The 18,200-nt window shown below is 43.1% G+C and overlaps 1 protein-coding gene across 1 annotated transcript in view; it reads left to right on the plus strand.

Moving 5' to 3' along the window:
- Positions 1-18,200, plus strand: part of cog5 (component of oligomeric golgi complex 5) — a 93,382-nt gene that overhangs the window by 73,304 nt on the left and 1,878 nt on the right. The window contains exons 13-21 of the mRNA XM_083758092.1: positions 538-699; positions 2,891-2,990; positions 4,759-4,869; positions 6,658-6,720; positions 12,476-12,579; positions 13,847-14,084; positions 14,593-14,669; positions 15,202-15,328; positions 17,179-17,258. Coding sequence (XP_083614218.1) covers positions 538-699; positions 2,891-2,990; positions 4,759-4,869; positions 6,658-6,720; positions 12,476-12,579; positions 13,847-14,084; positions 14,593-14,669; positions 15,202-15,328; positions 17,179-17,258 — 1,062 coding nt within the window. The remainder of the gene's footprint in view (positions 1-537; positions 700-2,890; positions 2,991-4,758; positions 4,870-6,657; positions 6,721-12,475; positions 12,580-13,846; positions 14,085-14,592; positions 14,670-15,201; positions 15,329-17,178; positions 17,259-18,200) is intronic.

Raw genomic sequence — 18,200 nt, forward strand, 5'->3', positions numbered from 1 at the left:
ATTCAATTGGAAAACGGAGAATCATTGTTATTTTTGATCAATGTTTGCCTGTTATCTCTCCTATGGTACCAACATCAGTACAGCATGGAATTGTGGATAAAATCATATCCAACGATAACAACATATTCTGTGTTTTGGGTGTGAGAGGCTACATCATCATCAAAAGGTGGTTTGTGGATCAAATGCCGAATACATAATGCACCTTTATGAAAAGGGTTGAAAACCACAGGATTATCATGCGCTCCATTAGGACACACTGTAAGGGTCCATGTGTACACTGTATGCGGACCTTGGTAAAGTTAGTTGCCGTTGCTTGTTTATACTGATTTCTTTCCTTTTGCATGTACTGTATATATTGATATTATCAAGCAAAACTAACCTAGTATCTACAAGCTCACATTGCGCCGTGTTTTTATTGCGTTTTTATTTATCGCTGTGAGCTTGTGTGTGTGCGTGTGTGCGTGCGTGCGTGCGTGTGTGTGTGTGTGTGTGTGTGTGTGTGTGTGTGTGTGTGTGTGTGTGTGTGTGTGTGTGCAGTCCAGAGAAGGCTCTGAAAGACTCCCTCCAGCCCTACGAGGCAGCCTACCTCTCCAAGTCCTTGTCCCGCCTGTTTGACCCCATCAACCTGGTGTTCCCCATGGGGGGCCGCAACCCCCCCTCCAACGACGAGCTGGACAGCATCATCAAGACCATCAGCAGGTAGGCCGGCCCCACGCATAGACTGTATATCTGTGTATGTCTCACTCCGACATCTAGGGTTGGGGATTCGGGAATCGGAGAAACCGGATCCAACATTGAGGAACCGGAATGATTTAATCTCACTGTCGGAGCTGGTGCTGTGTTCGTCAAAAGGTTATCGTTCATTCACAGCACCTCATATTAGAGCTCTCCTCGGGTCCAAAAAAATGGTTCCGAAAGCCGAAATTAATCTGTGACATATTATTACCGATACCGACCCGTTCCGAAAACATTTTCACCTTATGAAATAATATAGCTGACGTATTGACCAATTACTGTACCATTTTATGATTAAAGCGAGAGAGGGAGAGAGAGAGCTTCCCTGCAGGCTGCAGCAGAGAGGGCTAGAGAGAGACTCGTCTCTTCTCGTCTCCTCAGCATGCGTGCATTTAAAATTAACCAAACGGATCATTTGTTTTAGCAGATGCATATACCGGTCTTGGCTGAATGGAATATTAGCAAGGCAAGGCACCATACTCCATGTACTTATAACAGCTCCTACTTTGCTCTCTTCTTTATCCACGTGTGGGGATACGCATGAGACAGTTGCCATGGTTGCTTTAACCTTCTCAATTTGCGTTGAGCTTGCGTTGAGCTTCTTGGCTGAATGGAATATTAGCAAGGCAAGGCACCATACTCCATGTACTTATAACAGCTCCTACTTTGCTCTCTTCTTTATCCACGTGTGGGGATACGCATGAGACAGTTGCCATGGTTGCTTTAACCTTCTCAATTTGCGTTGAGCTTTGCTATTTGCTTTCAGCCTACTGTTGTCGGGAATTATACGCCGGTGTTTTCATTCAAATCAAGGCAACACCAAACACTAAACTGATCCTAGGTCAGCCCACACGTTAAACAGAACCGCAACGCAGCATAGCGCACATGCAGCGGACAGAGAGAAAGAGTTTCTACAGTAAGACTGACATACAATCACACACTGATTGAACATTTGCAACAACAAAAAAAGCACAGGCACACACGTCACACACACAGTAGCCTATGGGTCTCCTCGGATCCACTCGGGCATTACACATAATGATTGACAGACCCGAGGTCTGCGGGAGATATGTCCGTTTCTGACCCTGCTCGAGTGCTTATGATAAAACACGGCTCCGACCCGTGCGGGTCTCGGGTCCACTCAGGTAATTCTGGAGTCGTGGGACCCGGTGAAGAGCTCTATACGAAAAAGTAGCACAATCAAGCTTCTGCTATTTTTGCTACTTTTATATGACACTGCAGTAAGGCAAAGTGGGGCATTCATTTACAAAAAAGAGAGATTTCTGCCCAACAGCAACGATATATGCTAGATATAGCTTTCTCTCTTTCTAATCGACATGTAGTCGGGTAAAGGGGATACCTTGATCCAGAAATCAGGAAAACTGAAGCAAACAATGTTTGATAACCCCTGCTCTATGCAAATCATTAAAGGGAATTGTTAAGGGATCGGGACGGTTGAGAGGGAATCTTTAAGGACCCTGAATCCTAAAGCACTGTTTCCCAACCAGTGGGTTGGGACCCATGTTTGGGCCGCGGACCAATTTTTTGGCGTCGCGAGTAAATGTCCCCTTTTTTGGTGTCATCCATTAAAAATAACAACTTTTTATCAATGAAATGAATTCCAACACATTTCAAAAGTCACAATTTGGCCGATATCGATATCTGATATAATTATACCGATAACCGATATAACCAATGTCGATATGATCTCATTCTGTATTTAAGAAATATAATTATTTTGGCCATTCTGAAAAAAGGCTGAATTTATTCTTAAACTAGGGATGCACCGTTATTGAAATGTTGGCTCATATCCCAACATAAACAGCTTGAATGTAGTGGGTTTTTTTAAATGTTCAAACTATTGACTCTTTCGAAAGCTTCCCCAGAAGACACTGATATAATTTGCACATCATCACAAAAAGCTTTTTCAGGCTTTTTATTTATTTATTTTTCAACATAATTATAATAAAATTAAATATCTGCTGAATTCGATCTAGATTTGCGACACATCGGCCGATACCGATGTGTTTGCCGTTTAATCTCCCATCACTATAAAAAACGTGTGTAAGAAGTAGTGAAAATAGCCGATCTACAAGCTCACAACGCTGCGAGAAGCTGCGTTATATTAATAAACGGTACTATGTTTGCCTTTCAGTGAGCTGAATGTGGCGTCAATAGATCCTCATCTGACTCTGGCTGTCGCCAAGAATGCTGCGAAGACTGTCCAACTCTTCTGTGTCAAGTCTGAACAGCTGGTGTGTATATAGTGTGTGTGTGTGTGTGTGTGTGTGTGTGTGTGTGTGTGTGTGTGTGTGTGTGTGTGTGTGTGTGTGTGTGTGTGTGTGTGTGTGTGTGTGTGTGTGTGCGCGCGTGTGTGTGTGTCTGTGTGTGTGTTGCCCACCACCTCGGAGTCTGGGGGGGGGGTTCGTTTTCATCACGGTTTTGTCGAGCGTCTATAGGAATAATTGGCCCGTGTTCGGGGGGACGGGGGAAGCCGGGCGAGGAGGGTGATATTTGTCACTACACATACTCCTACGGGCACTCCTCCTTCTGAAGGGGGAGCGTGGGAGAGAGTGCAGGCAGGCTGGAACGGATGGAGGGGAGTGATTTGTGACAGAAGGGTACCGGCGAGAGTGAAGATGTGTAGGACGGCAGGTGTGACCAGCCACGCTGCGAGGCTCGGAAACGGCGGCTCTGACAAACAGACGGGAGGCAGAGCCGGAGCTGGCAGCATGGTGGAATCAGTAGTGGAAAGTAACTATAAGTACTTTTACTAAGTACTGTACTTAAGTACAATTTTGAGTCATTTGTACTTTACTTGAGTATTTCCAATTTCCAATACTTTTACTTCTACTACACTACATCTCGGAGCCAAAATTTGTACTTTTACTCCACTACAATTATTTGAAAACTTTAGTTACTAGTTACTTTGGGGATTTTATATACTTTAACCACTTCAATCCTATACATTTCGGCCATTTGAGAATAGCCGATCTACAACCTCACAATGCGTCGCAACGCATTTTGTATACATTTTGAACTTTTGAAATGGCACATTCTGCACAATGAGTACTTTTACTTTTAGTTCGTAAAAAGCACAAAGAAAAAGAACCATAATTATAGTCTAGAGCCCAATCGATTAATCAGTTTGTAAGTACCCTTAGTTGAGACTTGGTCTGCCATACGTTCTTATATGGTAGATCTGTGATAATGTTTGTCTATATATCTATATAGACACATATATCGGGGATACACATCTCCAAGGACCTGAAGTGGGCCACACACACCAAAACAGTTTTGAAAAAAGCCCAACAGAGACTTTATTGCCTCCGCCGCCTGAAGTAGTTCCGAGTGAGCCCACGCATCCTCAGAGCGTTCTTCAGCAGCACCATAGAGAGTGTTCTGACAAGTGGCAGCACCGCGTGGTTTTGAAACTGCACCGCTGCGGAAACAGATCACTGCAGAGAGTGGTGCGAACAGCACAGCGCATCGTGGGGGGGGGGGGGGGGGGGGGAGCTTCCCCCCCTCATGAGAGAAATACATGAGACACGCTACGTGGCTAAAGTGGAAAGCATCATCATGGACATTCACCACCCCAGCCACAGCCTGTTCAAGCCGCTGCCGCACCCACGGCCAGGCAAGCGATTCAGGAGCATCGGGAGCTGTACTACCAGACTTTTACTTTGACTTTAACAGCTTTTACTTGTCAGCAATCAGACTGCTGAACAAGAGCTAAGTTTTGTTGCACAGTCTGGACTGATTCGTGCTCAAATAGGGACTCTTTTTGTTATATCCTAGTCGTACATACATGCACCCATGATGAACTTTTATTTATGAAATATGCACTCACTTTGTTATGTTATGCACTTTATGTTCTTCCCTCTACCTTTTAACTGCAATATGAGCCTGCACAACCAAGTTTTTCTAATACTTGTAATGTGATGTGACAATAAAGATTGATTCTGATTCTGTCCCCCTCTACTCTTTCTCCCTCTGTGTGTGTGCGCACGTGTGTGTGCGTAGTTGAGTACCCAGGGTGATGCCAGTCAGGTCATTGGTCCACTAACTGATGGCCAGAGGAGAAACGTTGCAGTGGTCAACTCTCTGTACCGTCTACAGCAGGCCGTCTCCAAGGTGAGCTACTGCAGGGCAGTCCTTCTCAAAAGAGAGAGGACATGAGAGCGTACACGGGTCGGTCCACTTGGTCCAAGTGGACTTGTAAAGGTCAACTTCGAACCCCCTCAACGGCTGCAGGAGTTAACTGGGAAAAAAAAGCCGTTCGGCCACAGATGGTATTAAAACACTTCTTTATTGAAAAAGACATTGCGAGACTCAGGATCATAAGTTATTATTTGGGGCAAGCGGGTAAGCCCCGCATTTGTACATGTTCGGAGAAATAAGGGCTTTAAGGTGGTTGCACACTGGACACGTTTTTCGGGAAATCGATGGAGAAACGACGCTAGAAATCCGAAAAACGCGCTCGGTGTGTGGGGACCTTCCTTTACTGTTGATAGTCCAGGGAACACTGGGGACACTGGGCACACTAAGACTCTCGTAAATGTCAAAATCGATCAAATACATGTACAAGAGTCTTAATACAAGGCTACTTCCGTTTCATAACATGTTGCTGATCATAACTGCATCTGTGTGTGGAATGAGACTTCTGAATTATTCACGCACAGCAGTCACATGGTCACACACAGACACACATGCACGCACACGCTGGTTCCATCTGTCTTTTTGACACACCCACACACACTCCATTCATTCCACAATTAACACAGCGTCAATCAATGCCAATGCTCTGCAGGATAGTGATGGCAGGAAGCCGGTCGAGGGGTGTGTGTGTGTTGTGGGGGGGGGGAGTAGAAATGACGAAATTGGCAACACTTTCCGGTCTATAATGCATTATAATCACATTTGTAATGCATTATAATGCACTTGTATGGGTTCATAACACTCGTTATGAATGCAGATTATTATGCAGAACAACTTCTAACAAAGTTTATGAAGTATTTATAACTATAAGTGCTGGTCATAATGCATCATAACCCATTTACGCCTAAAAAGAATCTTCTAAATCCTTCAGTTTTCTGAAATAAATATTTTCACGATTTTTCAAAAATAGCTAAATTATAACATAATGTTTAAAACACCAAAAGGGGTTCCCGCCCAAAATGGGGTAAGCTCAGCTTCACAGCGTCTTTTTATTGATGAGACCAGGTAGTATAAACACATCGTTTGCTGTCCATGTTCCTCTTTAAACGGCCTGTGTTCACTGTTTCCTCCGTGTCATTTCTCTTGTTAACAAGCTGCAGATTAGGAAAAAAATGTTTAGCGATCTCTAGCAGTCTTTCAGCACAAGGCAGCAGGTGCAATCAATCTAGTAACGACAAATTTATGCTCCACATATGTTTAATCTCCAAACTCACTGTTAGTATAAATAGTGTTTAAAGCTAAGGAGAGATGGAGAAAGAGCTATATCGTACACATGTGTTCCCTCAACATTAAAGATGCATGCTGTGTCCCAGTGCAGCGACCTGGGTGATTAACAGCGTCGTAAAAACAGATTACTCCCATGTTAAATATTTAAGCACAAGGTAACCAAATTTGTACTGTTCTGAAAGCGAAGCCAGGATTAATTTGGGTTAATTTGGAGGCATAGATGAAACGTCGCACACTGTCAAATGAACCACTTTGACCATTAGCCCCAAAAAAGTTCTGACGTACAGTACAAGCTCAACTGTGAGCAACTGTGAGGAATTTTGCGTACAGGGAAAATTGCAGTCCAAGTATACAGCTGCAACTCGAGGTTTTAAAGTGGTTAAACAAACTGAGTTGCGTGTGAGTCTCGCTTTGCCGCCTCCTGTTAACCATTTGACCTGTGTGTGTGTGTGTTTTTATTATTATTTTTACTTCTAGGTCATCTCAGGGCTGGGATCGTGTCCGCCGGCTGCTGAACAGGCCCTCTCTGGCTCTCTGGAGGTAAAATGAACACCCTTACATATTGGTACACGTACACGACTACACATACGTGCCTTTAACGTGACAGCCAAGAATTTGGCCCAGATGGTTAGCTCAACTGTCTGGGCACCTAGGCTGCTGACTGCTGAGCCCATAGACATATAAAGGTAGACGCCCCTTTCGGCTCTGGAGCGTATGTGCTCAAGGGAGGGCAAAGAATTCCCGAGATTCCTTGCGAAGCCCCGCGGAAGCATGAGTGTGCGCATGTTTGGGTCTGATAAGTCCCGGAAAAGATGCACTGTGATTGGCCAGTAGTCACTTGAGTGGCAGCGTGACGTGACGTGACTTCCGCCGTACCAGTGTAAATTCTGCAGCAGCCAATGAGGCATCTATTTTTTAAATATCTATGGCTGAACCAGCCTGACGGCGTGCCGCGGGCCTGTGCCGCGTGTCTTCCCCCCCCATCTCTCTCTCCATTTCCTGTCAGACTACTTTCATCCTATCAATAAAAGACAGTCAAGGACAATAGGCAGCGCTTTCTGCTTTACGTGTCCATTTCGCTTCTCGCTTAATGGCCTCACACTGTGTTAGTGGGTTGTGAATGTGCTCCGGAGCCTTTTGTCACTTCACAAGGAAGCTCTCACTTCAAAATGTCATTGTAAGTTCACCCACATGCATGAACGCACACACACACACACACACACACACACTTTCGCAGGACTGTTTGTAGGACATAAAGGCCAGTCCACCTAGGTTATTTATTTATATATATATATAATTATTATTTTTTACTTTGTGGTCAAAGAGCTTATGGAGGAGATTGTACCAAAGATCAGGTTATCTGCTTCTGGCAGGGACTTAATTGATGCATTGCACGCGCGCGCACACACACGCACACACACACATACACACATGCTTGTTCACTCACTTCAAGCATCCACACACTGTCCCACACACACACACACACACGCACACAGAGAGACGTACATAAATAGGAAATATAAATAGCACAGTTAGACTATTCCCCTACAACCCAAGCCACACACACACACACACACACAGAGACTTTCGTCAGGCATTATATTGAGTTTGCATTGATTGTCCCGGACGGAACAGCCGATAAGAGGATCAGAATGTCGGGGGCTGTGCTTATCCAGCGTACGTAGTACTAATGTGCCCATCACACGCACACACACAACACACACACACACACATGCACACGCACAAACCTAATTTATGCTTTTAACTTAAGTTGTGCACGTTACTGACGTACATATGCGTAATGCAGCATCCCCCAGCCATCCTCTCACAGCTCAGTATGTACATATACGTAATGCAGCATCCCCCAGCCCTCCTCTCACAGCTCATTATACACCTGTAACAGTCAGTCAAAGTAAGTACAGATACATACATACTGGTCGTATGTTATGCATCTACAGCTTTGTTAAGTAAATAATTATATACACTAATTAATTATGCTAATTAGAAAGGACTGTATATTAACTTCGATAACTCGGGTAGAAGGAAAACCAGCCATGCAGGAAACCGAAATGTAAAAATACCACTGAAAGTAATCAGAGTACACAAAGTACTCAGTCTCATTAAAAACCCAGACATGGAGCCTTTTACCATGTAATTTTCCCAAAATCGGTATAAAACCTTTAAATTATTAAGTTAAGAATTAGCTTTAACAGGAATACTTTTTAGGAGAAGGTTCAATATAATTAATACTTTTAGAAAAATACCCAAAATGAATAATTAGGAGCTAGTCCATGAAAGAAAGGGAATGTCCAGTCAGCAAGGTTCAGTGTTTCAGCCATGTCGTTTTTTTTTGTTGGAGAGCAGGCTGAATTCACATTAGAGTTCTCATTGGGCCTGAAAATTAAGGCCCGGCCCTACCCTAACTGGGTCGGCCTGAGGCTCGGCCCGACCCTAACAATTACCATAATGTTAGGCCCGAAAACCCGAAAAAGCCAGAGTGAAAAAGAAAAGAGAAAAAAAAGAAAAATGCCACTATATGGCCGCGGCGCCTTGTGCCGTGGTTCAAATGTTATTGAGGCGAGTGTGAACGGACTAATCGCCGAAAAATAAAGGATTTATGTAACTCAAGTTAATTGGCTGATAATGTTCAATTTCCAACATTCTAATGTTTTCCTACGATTTCCAGGGGTGAGTAAACATCTTTGAATCAAGTAGCAGCGATCCTCTGATGTGACGCAGTTAATATGTCAAATGCTGTCCCCGTTAACAAAGTGCAACTTTTTCATCATTCACTGTTGTGCAACAGTCCCGAACAGAGCTATACAATAACAACTGTCAACTTGGCTATAATCTACTAGGCTACTGTAGGCCTATATAGTTTACATTAATCATTGCCTCTCAAACCCACATACCACGCGTAATGTGCGTTGCCTAACCAAAAGAACAGACATACAAACAATCAACATGCCGCTCGATTGCGTGTCGACAGCTTGCAGATCTGTTCTTTTGGGCACACAATTCGGGCAGAGATTGAGAACTCTAATTCACATACACCAAGTTACAGGAAAATCTCTCTCCGTGTCACAAAATGGACACGGTTAATATAGCACATTTAATCAAGATTGAGGAAGGCTATACAGTGGTACGTATCAATACTAGAAAATATGTCACTTCCGGCAAATCCAGGAAACAGGAATGTGGGAGATGTAGTTCTAAGTAAATGTAGTCCACAACTCTGAGTCATGAAGAGAGAAAGCAATTCTATGAGACAGAAAGGCCAAATAACATGTTTTTCACAGACTGGGCACAGATAAACGGCTGGGGGAGAAGCGATATGAAAATCAGCGGGACAGTGTGACATGAAAAATAAGATATAATTTGGGATGGGGGCACATGAAATTCCATTCACAAAGACCAATTAAATGTATCCATCAAGCTTAATAGTCATTTTTCTCCTCAAAATGAGACAAACTGCGATCTTGGGGACCTTATAAAACCCTAATCTTTGATCGTGCTAATAAAGTTAATCCATTGTGCGTTGATACACAGCCTAGAATGGGTCGGGCGGAAGTAGTCTCTTCTTCTGCGTTTTTCGCGCATTACACTGGCACTGGCCTCACGATCCCACCTATAGTAACGGGAGGGAATGTGTTAAAAATACCCGGCCCAGGCCGTAGCGTAACGGTCTGGGCACCGGACTGGTAATCCAGTCGCAGTGTGCCGCGGGTTCGACTCCCGGACCCGACACGGCCTTTACTGCATGTCATCCCCCATCTCCCTCCCGTTTCCTGTCAGCCTACTGTCTGTCCCTTCAAAAATGAATAAAAGGCGTAAGCCGCAAAAAAAATATCTTAAAAATATATATATATATAAATACCCTATCCCTGTTTTAAATCCCTTCTGAAAACTCACCCTTATTATAAAACTCCTGTTAATATAAACCCCAGCCCTCTTACTTTGAATTCATTTCACGCATGTTTTGTTTCCTGTTATTGTTAGTTCGTGTTGTGGATTCTTCGGGCAAGCACTTTGTGACATTGTTCTTGAAAGGGCCTATACAAATAATAATACTTATTATTAATATTAATGTTATTATTATTATAAAATGGCACCAGAGCTGTGGACAGTTCAGAAACGTGCCTACCTTTCTCACCCCACTCAACCATATAGGGTTTATGTACAGAACTCAAGGCCATTAATGCACTTTGTCAAATGCCATTCTGTCGGCCAACCGGCGCTCCCTGAAATAGCCACCCGTCGAGTTGCTGTGGCAACTGTGATGACCTGGCATAGTATAGTTGTTGGAGGGGTGGGGGGGGAGCTACTCTGTCCAACCTATCTATAATTGGTCCTCACTAATGGTCATTATAAAAAGGCACACGCCCCCTCTACACCAGTTATATCTGGTGTAGAGGGGGCGGGTGCCGGCTGGATCAGCCAGTAAGTCCTATTGGCTCTCCGATCTGAGCACCCGCCACCCTTCCTCTCTCCAGTAGAATACAGCAGAGAACACTGACATCACCGTCACCGATTTTAGTTTTAGTCATAGTCTCTTGAATAGTGTTAATTTAGTAGTCACCTGGAATGTCTTAGTGTTAGTCTAGTTTTAGTCGACTAAATAACATAGGATTTTAGTTGACTAAATCTACAGTCGATTTAGTCGACTAAATATATTTTGTCAGGCCTTGATGCCGTCGTAATGACGTATTTTCAGGATGCAACCAAGTGTAAAATGACTTATACTGGATCTCTTGTCCACTAGTCCCTTCCTAACATTTTAGTCTAGTTTTTATTTGTTGACGAACTTGTCAGTATATTAGTCATAGTCATAGAATGCAACATACAATAGAACAACTTCTATTTCAGCATGCTAACTTTCTGCAGTTTCTTGCAGCTTTGTTTGCGAATGCAGTGAGCACTAACTATGACAGCAAGGGCTGAATGTCTGTGTGTCCCGCTGTTACACCACCCGCCCGCCACCAGAGGGCGCAGCTGTATCACACAAAACACACGCACGCACTCACACACACACACACACACAACTTAACTTAAAAAAAACTTAACTTAAAAAAAAAACTTAACTTAAAATGAAAAAGAAAAAACTTAACTTCAAAAAAACTTTAAAAACACTTAACTTCAAAAAACTTAACTTCAAAATAAAAACTTCAAAACTTAAAAAAACACAAAAAAACTTAACTTAAAAAAAAACTTTAAAAACACTTAAACTTTAAAAAACGTAACTTAAAAATAAAATCTTAAAAACACACAAAAAAGTGAAGTTTAAAAAGAAAACCTTAAAAAAGTATGTAATTTATTCTAATTGTTATTGCCATTTACGAGCTGCATTCGCTTCCCGCGTTTGCGCGTCTTACTTGTCCCATGTCCATATATCCCATCAATACTGACCAGAATGAATCCCCATGTCCATATATTATCCCATCAATACTGACCAGAATGAATCCCCATGTCCATATATTATCCCATCAATACTGACCAGAATGAGTAGACAGAAATAATGCCATCTTATAATGACCATCAATGAGGCCCAATTATATGAAGATAAGATTGAAAATGGGTCAAGTGCTCTTTTAATTGTCTCCACCAGGCCGAAGGCATGGGGAGAGAGTATGTTTTGCATTTTGTCTGTGTGTGCGTGCGTCCGTGCGTGCCCGAGGGGCAGTTTTTCTAGTTTGGTTGTGTGACTGCCTGGGATTTGGGGTTGGGCCGCAGAAGACTTTAGTAATCCCTTTTCTGGATGTAGGTATTGGCACCATCCAGGTATAGAACGCCATCCTTATAGCTCTATGGGCGAGACTCTTAAATTGAAAGCCGATTTGGCCGGAAACTGTGTGTCAGGAATAACATGTGTAACATGTCCCGCGAATGTCATTTAATCCACCCAAAACATACTTTTTGTAAGTTAGGATCATATCGTTTGGAGAAATGAGACGAAAATCAAGCTTGGTTTTGGTCTAAAAAGAAGAATCTAGAAAGCATGAGATCTGCTGATTTTCCATTTCCGTTTTTTTTTGTTTTGTTTTTTCAACGGACCGCTACCGGAGTGTTATGAACGCATGCATGACACGATTGATCATCGTAATCAATTAATATTAAAATTGGCGTCCAACGGCGATCTCTGTGCCCAGGGCCTTTGGAAAAGAGGCGCCAGAAGGTAATGTCCTGTACTGTTCATACTGTACTACAGAACCTCAAGGCCGTTCTTTTAACTGTGTGTGTGTGTGTGTGTGTGTGTGTGTGTGTGTGTGTGTGTGTGCGTGCGCGTGCGTGCGTATAGGGGGTGCAGGCCCTGATGAGCAGTGCGGTGCAGCCTCTACTGCAGTCCGTCAGCGACTCCATAGAAGCCATCATCATCACCTTGCACCAGGAGGACTTCTCTGGGTGAGGATATACCGCCACACGCACGCGCGCACATGCACACACACACACACACACACGGTGGTCAGAACAACATATGGAATGAATTCTGTACTAGCGTGTCTTGAGTGTACAGGGTTTGATGAGGTCAGATCAACATCCGAACAGGTCAGCTCCATATATGGAGATCTTAGGGTGGCAGCGGGGGCAGTGTCTTCCCAGGTAGGGCCGGGCCTTAATTTTCGGGCCTGTTGAGAAGTCAACTGTCTTGACCGTCATATATGGACACGGCAATATATGGAGCGTGTCGCGAGGCGTGCGTGTGCGTATTGAATATTGATTGAATACTTTATTTGTCAGAAATGTAAACGGTACAGAGAATAGTCAAACACTTGGTCCAAAAGGAAATCACTGAAAAATGTCTTTGCGGTCTTGTTTCCATTCAGGTCCTGGGTATTCAATTTATTATCATGACAAAATAACAACAAAATTCAAATCATCATAAAAAAGACATGTACAGGTTGGGAGAAAAAAGAAGGGGTTCATAAAGAGGTCGGGGTAGTCACTTGACTAAGTGAGGAGCGATCATTTCCTCTCCCTTTGTGTGTGTGTTTTTTATTGATTTTCTTTGGATATTCTACCGTTAGAATTAATCAAATGCATTACCTTGTACTGTAAATCGCTCTGGAGTAAGAGCGTCTGCTAAGTGCCTAAATTGTAAACTGTAGTGGGTCGCACACACCAAGACTTCAGTTAATTTTTTTTATTTCATCACACTGATGAAGGCTGGATAGCCGAAACGTTTATTGTCCCTGTTCAAAAATGAATTACATATTTTGAACTGAAGTCTTGGCGTGTTTGACCCACTACCGTTATTTATTTGATATGTTTTGAACGGGTAACGCACCTAAAGTCAGAGCGCGGTGTAGTGGCGTGCACAGACGTTTAGAGGGGCAGGTGCTCAGCTGAAAAAAGGGCACCTTGTGCAGCGCGTGGAACCGGCCGGTTGCCTTAATAGTGTGAGATTTATAGATTTTGGCCGGGGCCTAAATAATAATCTTAGAAGCTTTTTTTTTATTATCAAGAATTGATCAATGTCACCATGGTCCACATACTGTACAGTGTACACTGTACAAAAAAAAGGGGAAAAAGGGCACATTGCCAAAAGGGCAGGGGGTCTAGCACCCCCTAGTGTCTATCTGTGCACGCCACTGGCACAGTGGCCATATGAAGAGTAATACATTGTAAACCGGGCCATGGGTGTGTGTGTGTGTGTGTGTGTGTCCTGCAGCGCCCTGAGCAGCCCTGATAAGCCTGACGTGCCCGTCTCCCTGTACATGAAGGAGCTCCAGGGCTTCATCTCCAGGGTGATGGCCGACTACTTCTGCCACTTCCAGTGCGTGGACTTCATCTACGACAGCACGGAGGCCATCGCGCGGCGCGCCGTCCTGCTGTTCCTGCGCCACGCCAGCCTGCTGCGCCCGCTCGGCGAGGGAGGCAAGATGAGGCTGGCCGCCGACTTTGCACAGGTGAGCCGGCGGAACAATGACTTTTTTATTTTTGACCCTTTCTGGATGGGAACCTATTTTGGGTTTTTTTGTTGCTATGTACAGTATGGTTTTTCCAGAAAACTTAGGTCAGGGTTTAGAAGACGAAATAGCAGATCTACGATCCGCTATTTTCAAATGGACGAAATGTCTAGTATAGTGAGCTGAAGTGGGTAATGTACGCCATTTTGTAATACGTTAATACAAATCTAGAAAGCTACTAGTACTGTAACTGTGGAAACATTCCAATAAAGTAACATTCAAGTACAGTGCTATAGTAAATGTACTTTGCACTACTACAGGTGAGGGACGCATTCCTCTTCCGGTGCGCACATGTGGAAGTACATTTAGTCAATTATGATTTTGTGGTACTTTTACTTTACTTGAGTGTGTCAGTTTCTTTCTCATAGTTCAGGCATAGCACTACTACCAGCAGCAGTAGTATGTATAATTTATATTTTTGTGCGTGCATGTGTGTGTGCATTCTTAGATGGAGCTGGCAGTGGCTCCAATGTGCAGGCGAGTGTCTGAGCTGGGGAAACCTTACCGTATGTTACGGTCCTTCAGGTGTGTATTTTATGTATTGAAATGTGTGATACAAAAATATATATAAATATTCATATAGCGTTACAGTGTGCACATGAGAATTATAATAATAGCTGCACTATGTCAAACGGAGGCGTCATTTGCGTTTACACACTCCCATGGAGTATGTTTCGAGCTTTAGGCTTTCCAGTAGTCTGTATTGTAGTCTAACACAAAAAATTGCATTGTGTTTGTGTCAGTGTTCATTTTGACGCCTTGTGAGCTTGTAGAGCTGCTATTTTCAGATCGCAACACCCGATTGCGAAGAGACATCAAATGACTTGTCTTTTAGTTCTACTGGATCTCTTCTCCACTGGTCCCTCCCCAACAAAAGTCTAGTTTTCATTTGTTGACGAAATTGTCAGTATATATTTAGTCTTAGCTTTAGTCATCATAGCTTAGGGTTTATTTAGTTTTTCTTCAGTGAAAAAAGGTAGCCGACGAACATTTTCCGTCATAGTTTTAGGCGACGAAATCAACAATGTGTGTGTGTGTGTGCGTGCTCGTGCGGCAGGCCCCTGCTGTTTCAGACCAGTGAGTTGATAGCCAGCAGCCCGGTGGTTGGAGACCTGATCCCTTACAGCACTCTGCTGCACTTCTTCTTCACCAGAGCCCCTCCGGAGCTCAAGTCTCCTCACCAGGTACTCTACTCAGTACTCACACAGCTGTAGCCTCCTCACCAGGTACTCTACTCAGTACTCACACAGCTGTAGCCTCCTCACCAGGTACTCTACTCAGTACTCACACAGCTGGACAGTAGTGGACTGTAGTCTCCTCACTAGGTATTCTACTCAGACAACATGCCTCTCGTTCAAAATATGAACGCTTTGGAGCTTCTAGCGATATAATAGCGATATAATAGAATCGAGACCAACGTAAGCTAGCGGGGGGTGGGGGTTCAGAGTAAAAGAGGCCATGTCTTTCCGGCACCCCAGAGCTTCTATTTTGAAGGAATCTCGGCACTGATTGTGTTAACTCATTTACTGCCAACATTAATTCAGTCTGTATTAGGGATGCACCGAAAATTCGGCCCACCGAAAATATTCGGCCGAAAATGGCTAAAAATGTATTTTCGGCCTATTCGGTTTCGGCTCAAATAAGCCGAAAAATATCACTGAATAGTAGTAGTGGTCCTAAAGTTGTGAATTGAACTAAACTGCAGGAAAAACACAGATGTACAAGCCCAACGCGCTGTGCATTGCGACGGGTATACAGCTTGTAGATCTGCTACTTTCAGCGCAGGAAGGGCGCATGCTTATGACGCTCTTGCATCAGCTCAGCAGGCAGCAGCCAGCAGTCACAACACAACACACGAGCAGCAGTCACGGAATGCTTCAATGCACAGGTAGATCCGACACAACTTCCACACATCCACGCTTCCATAGCCTTTTAAATCTTATTTCCCATCCACGGGCACAAGCAACGTGATATCAGCAGCTCTTCCACCAGATCTGTGGACGGGTGGTGTTCTGTTGACGAGCGAAGCTATAGCTAGCATGGGAGCTAAAGTTAGTTTTAACAGTACTTTCCATCCGTTCCCCAACACCTCAAACTCGCTGCTGCGTTTACACGGGCAGACACAAAGACGAATGGGAATATCATTTGGAGCTTTAACAATGAATGATAGACTATCGTTGCCTCTGCCTGTTTAATGGTCAGGGTTTCACTGTCCATAGCAGGCAGACCTGTCAAAATGCACTTCCCAAAACTCAGAGACATGCCACCACCTATAAATTCAAACCCACCTCTGGAATATTGCTATCTCATTCCACTTTAATTTATTTTATTCCATAGTCTTAGTTTTTCTCTAATAAAGTTGTTTTTATTTGTTTTCTCATGTTCTCCTTGAAAACTGTCGATAAGTACTCAGAGAAGCTTTATATAAATAATATTATTATCACTATTATTATTACTACTTGTTTTATTGCCTATGCTTATGTAGAAAAAAAAGCTCACTGCTCAGGTCAAATAGGACTATTGATATGCGATTAAAATGTGATTAATTGAGATTAATGAATCACAAAGCCTCCAATTAATTAGATGTTTTTTAATGGACCCATAAGTGTTTATTATTTAAGTTAGGTTTTGCCATAATCATGTCTTTTGCCATAATCAGGTAGCTTTATAACACATATGTATTCGGCTATTCGGTATTCGGTTTTCGGCCAACTGTTTCCTATATTCGGTATTCGGTTTTGGCCAAGAATTTCCCTTTCGGTGCATCCCTAGTCTGTATGTCCCTCACTGTCTCCACTGCAGTGGAGACCAAAATTAATTCCAAAATGAACTGGAAACAAAATATCAGACATATTTTTTTTGTCTAGTTTTTATTTGTTGGTGAAATTGTCAATCAATTTAGTCTTGGTTTTAGTCACCATAGCTTAGTTCTTAAGTTTTTATTTAGCTTTTTTTGTCAGTGAATGGAAGGCAGCCGACGGACATCGTCATGAGAGTGTGTGTATTTTAACTTTACGGCCTGTCTTCTCCACAGAGGGCAGAGTGGTCTATCGCCCGCTACTCCCAGTGGATGGATGACCATCCATCAGAGAAGGACAGGCTGACCCTCATCAGGTGGGCTACCCTAATACCCTTCCACTGGCTCGCAACAATCATCATACGCATGTCGTAACCTGTGGGGATATTGCATGTGGACCACCGAAAAAATGACCACAGAATAAGATTTTAACAATAATATAACATTCGTATAAACATTTAAAATAAATAAATAAAAATGTGATACCGTTAGTTCCATTGATCAAAGCCTGAACACTATTGATGGCTTAAAGGTATGGTAAGTGATATTTCTTGTGATAGTGATAAAACTAACTGTCACAACACAGTGCTTTTTAACACTAACCAAAGAAAATCACTTGCCCTACCTTTAACATGTGTTAGTGGTCAGATGGGTGTACCTTTATCATGTGTTAGTGGTCAGATGGGTGTACCTTTAACATGTGTTAGTGGTCAGATGGGTGTACCTTTAACATGTGTTAGTGGTCAGATGGGTGTACCTTTAACATGTGTTAGTGGTCAGATGGGTGTACCTTTAACATGTGTTAGTGGTCAGATGGGTGTACCTTTAACATGTGTTAGTGGTCAGATGGGTGTACCTTTAACATGTGTTAGTGGTCAGATGGGTGTACCTTTAACATGTGTTAGTGGTCAGATGGGTGTACCTTTAACATGTGTTAGTGTTCAGATGGGTGTACCTTTAACATGTGTTAGTGGTCAGATGGGTGTACCTTTAACATGTGTTAGTGGTCAGATGGGTGTACCTTTAACATGTGTTAGTGGTCAGATGGGTGTACCTTTAACATGTGTTAGTGGTCAGATGGGTGTACCTTTAACATGTGTTAGTGGTCAGATGGGTGTACCTTTAACATGTGTTAGTGTTCAGATGGGTGTACCTTTAACATGTGTTAGTGTTCAGATGGGTGTACCTTTAACATGTGTTAGTGTTCAGATGGGTGTACCTTTAACATGTGTTAGTGGTCAGATGGGTGTACCTTTAAC

This window comes from Protomyctophum parallelum (genome assembly GCF_964188405.1).
Source record: "Protomyctophum parallelum genome assembly, chromosome: 22".
In the NCBI taxonomy this organism is placed as follows: domain Eukaryota; kingdom Metazoa; phylum Chordata; class Actinopteri; order Myctophiformes; family Myctophidae; genus Protomyctophum; species Protomyctophum parallelum.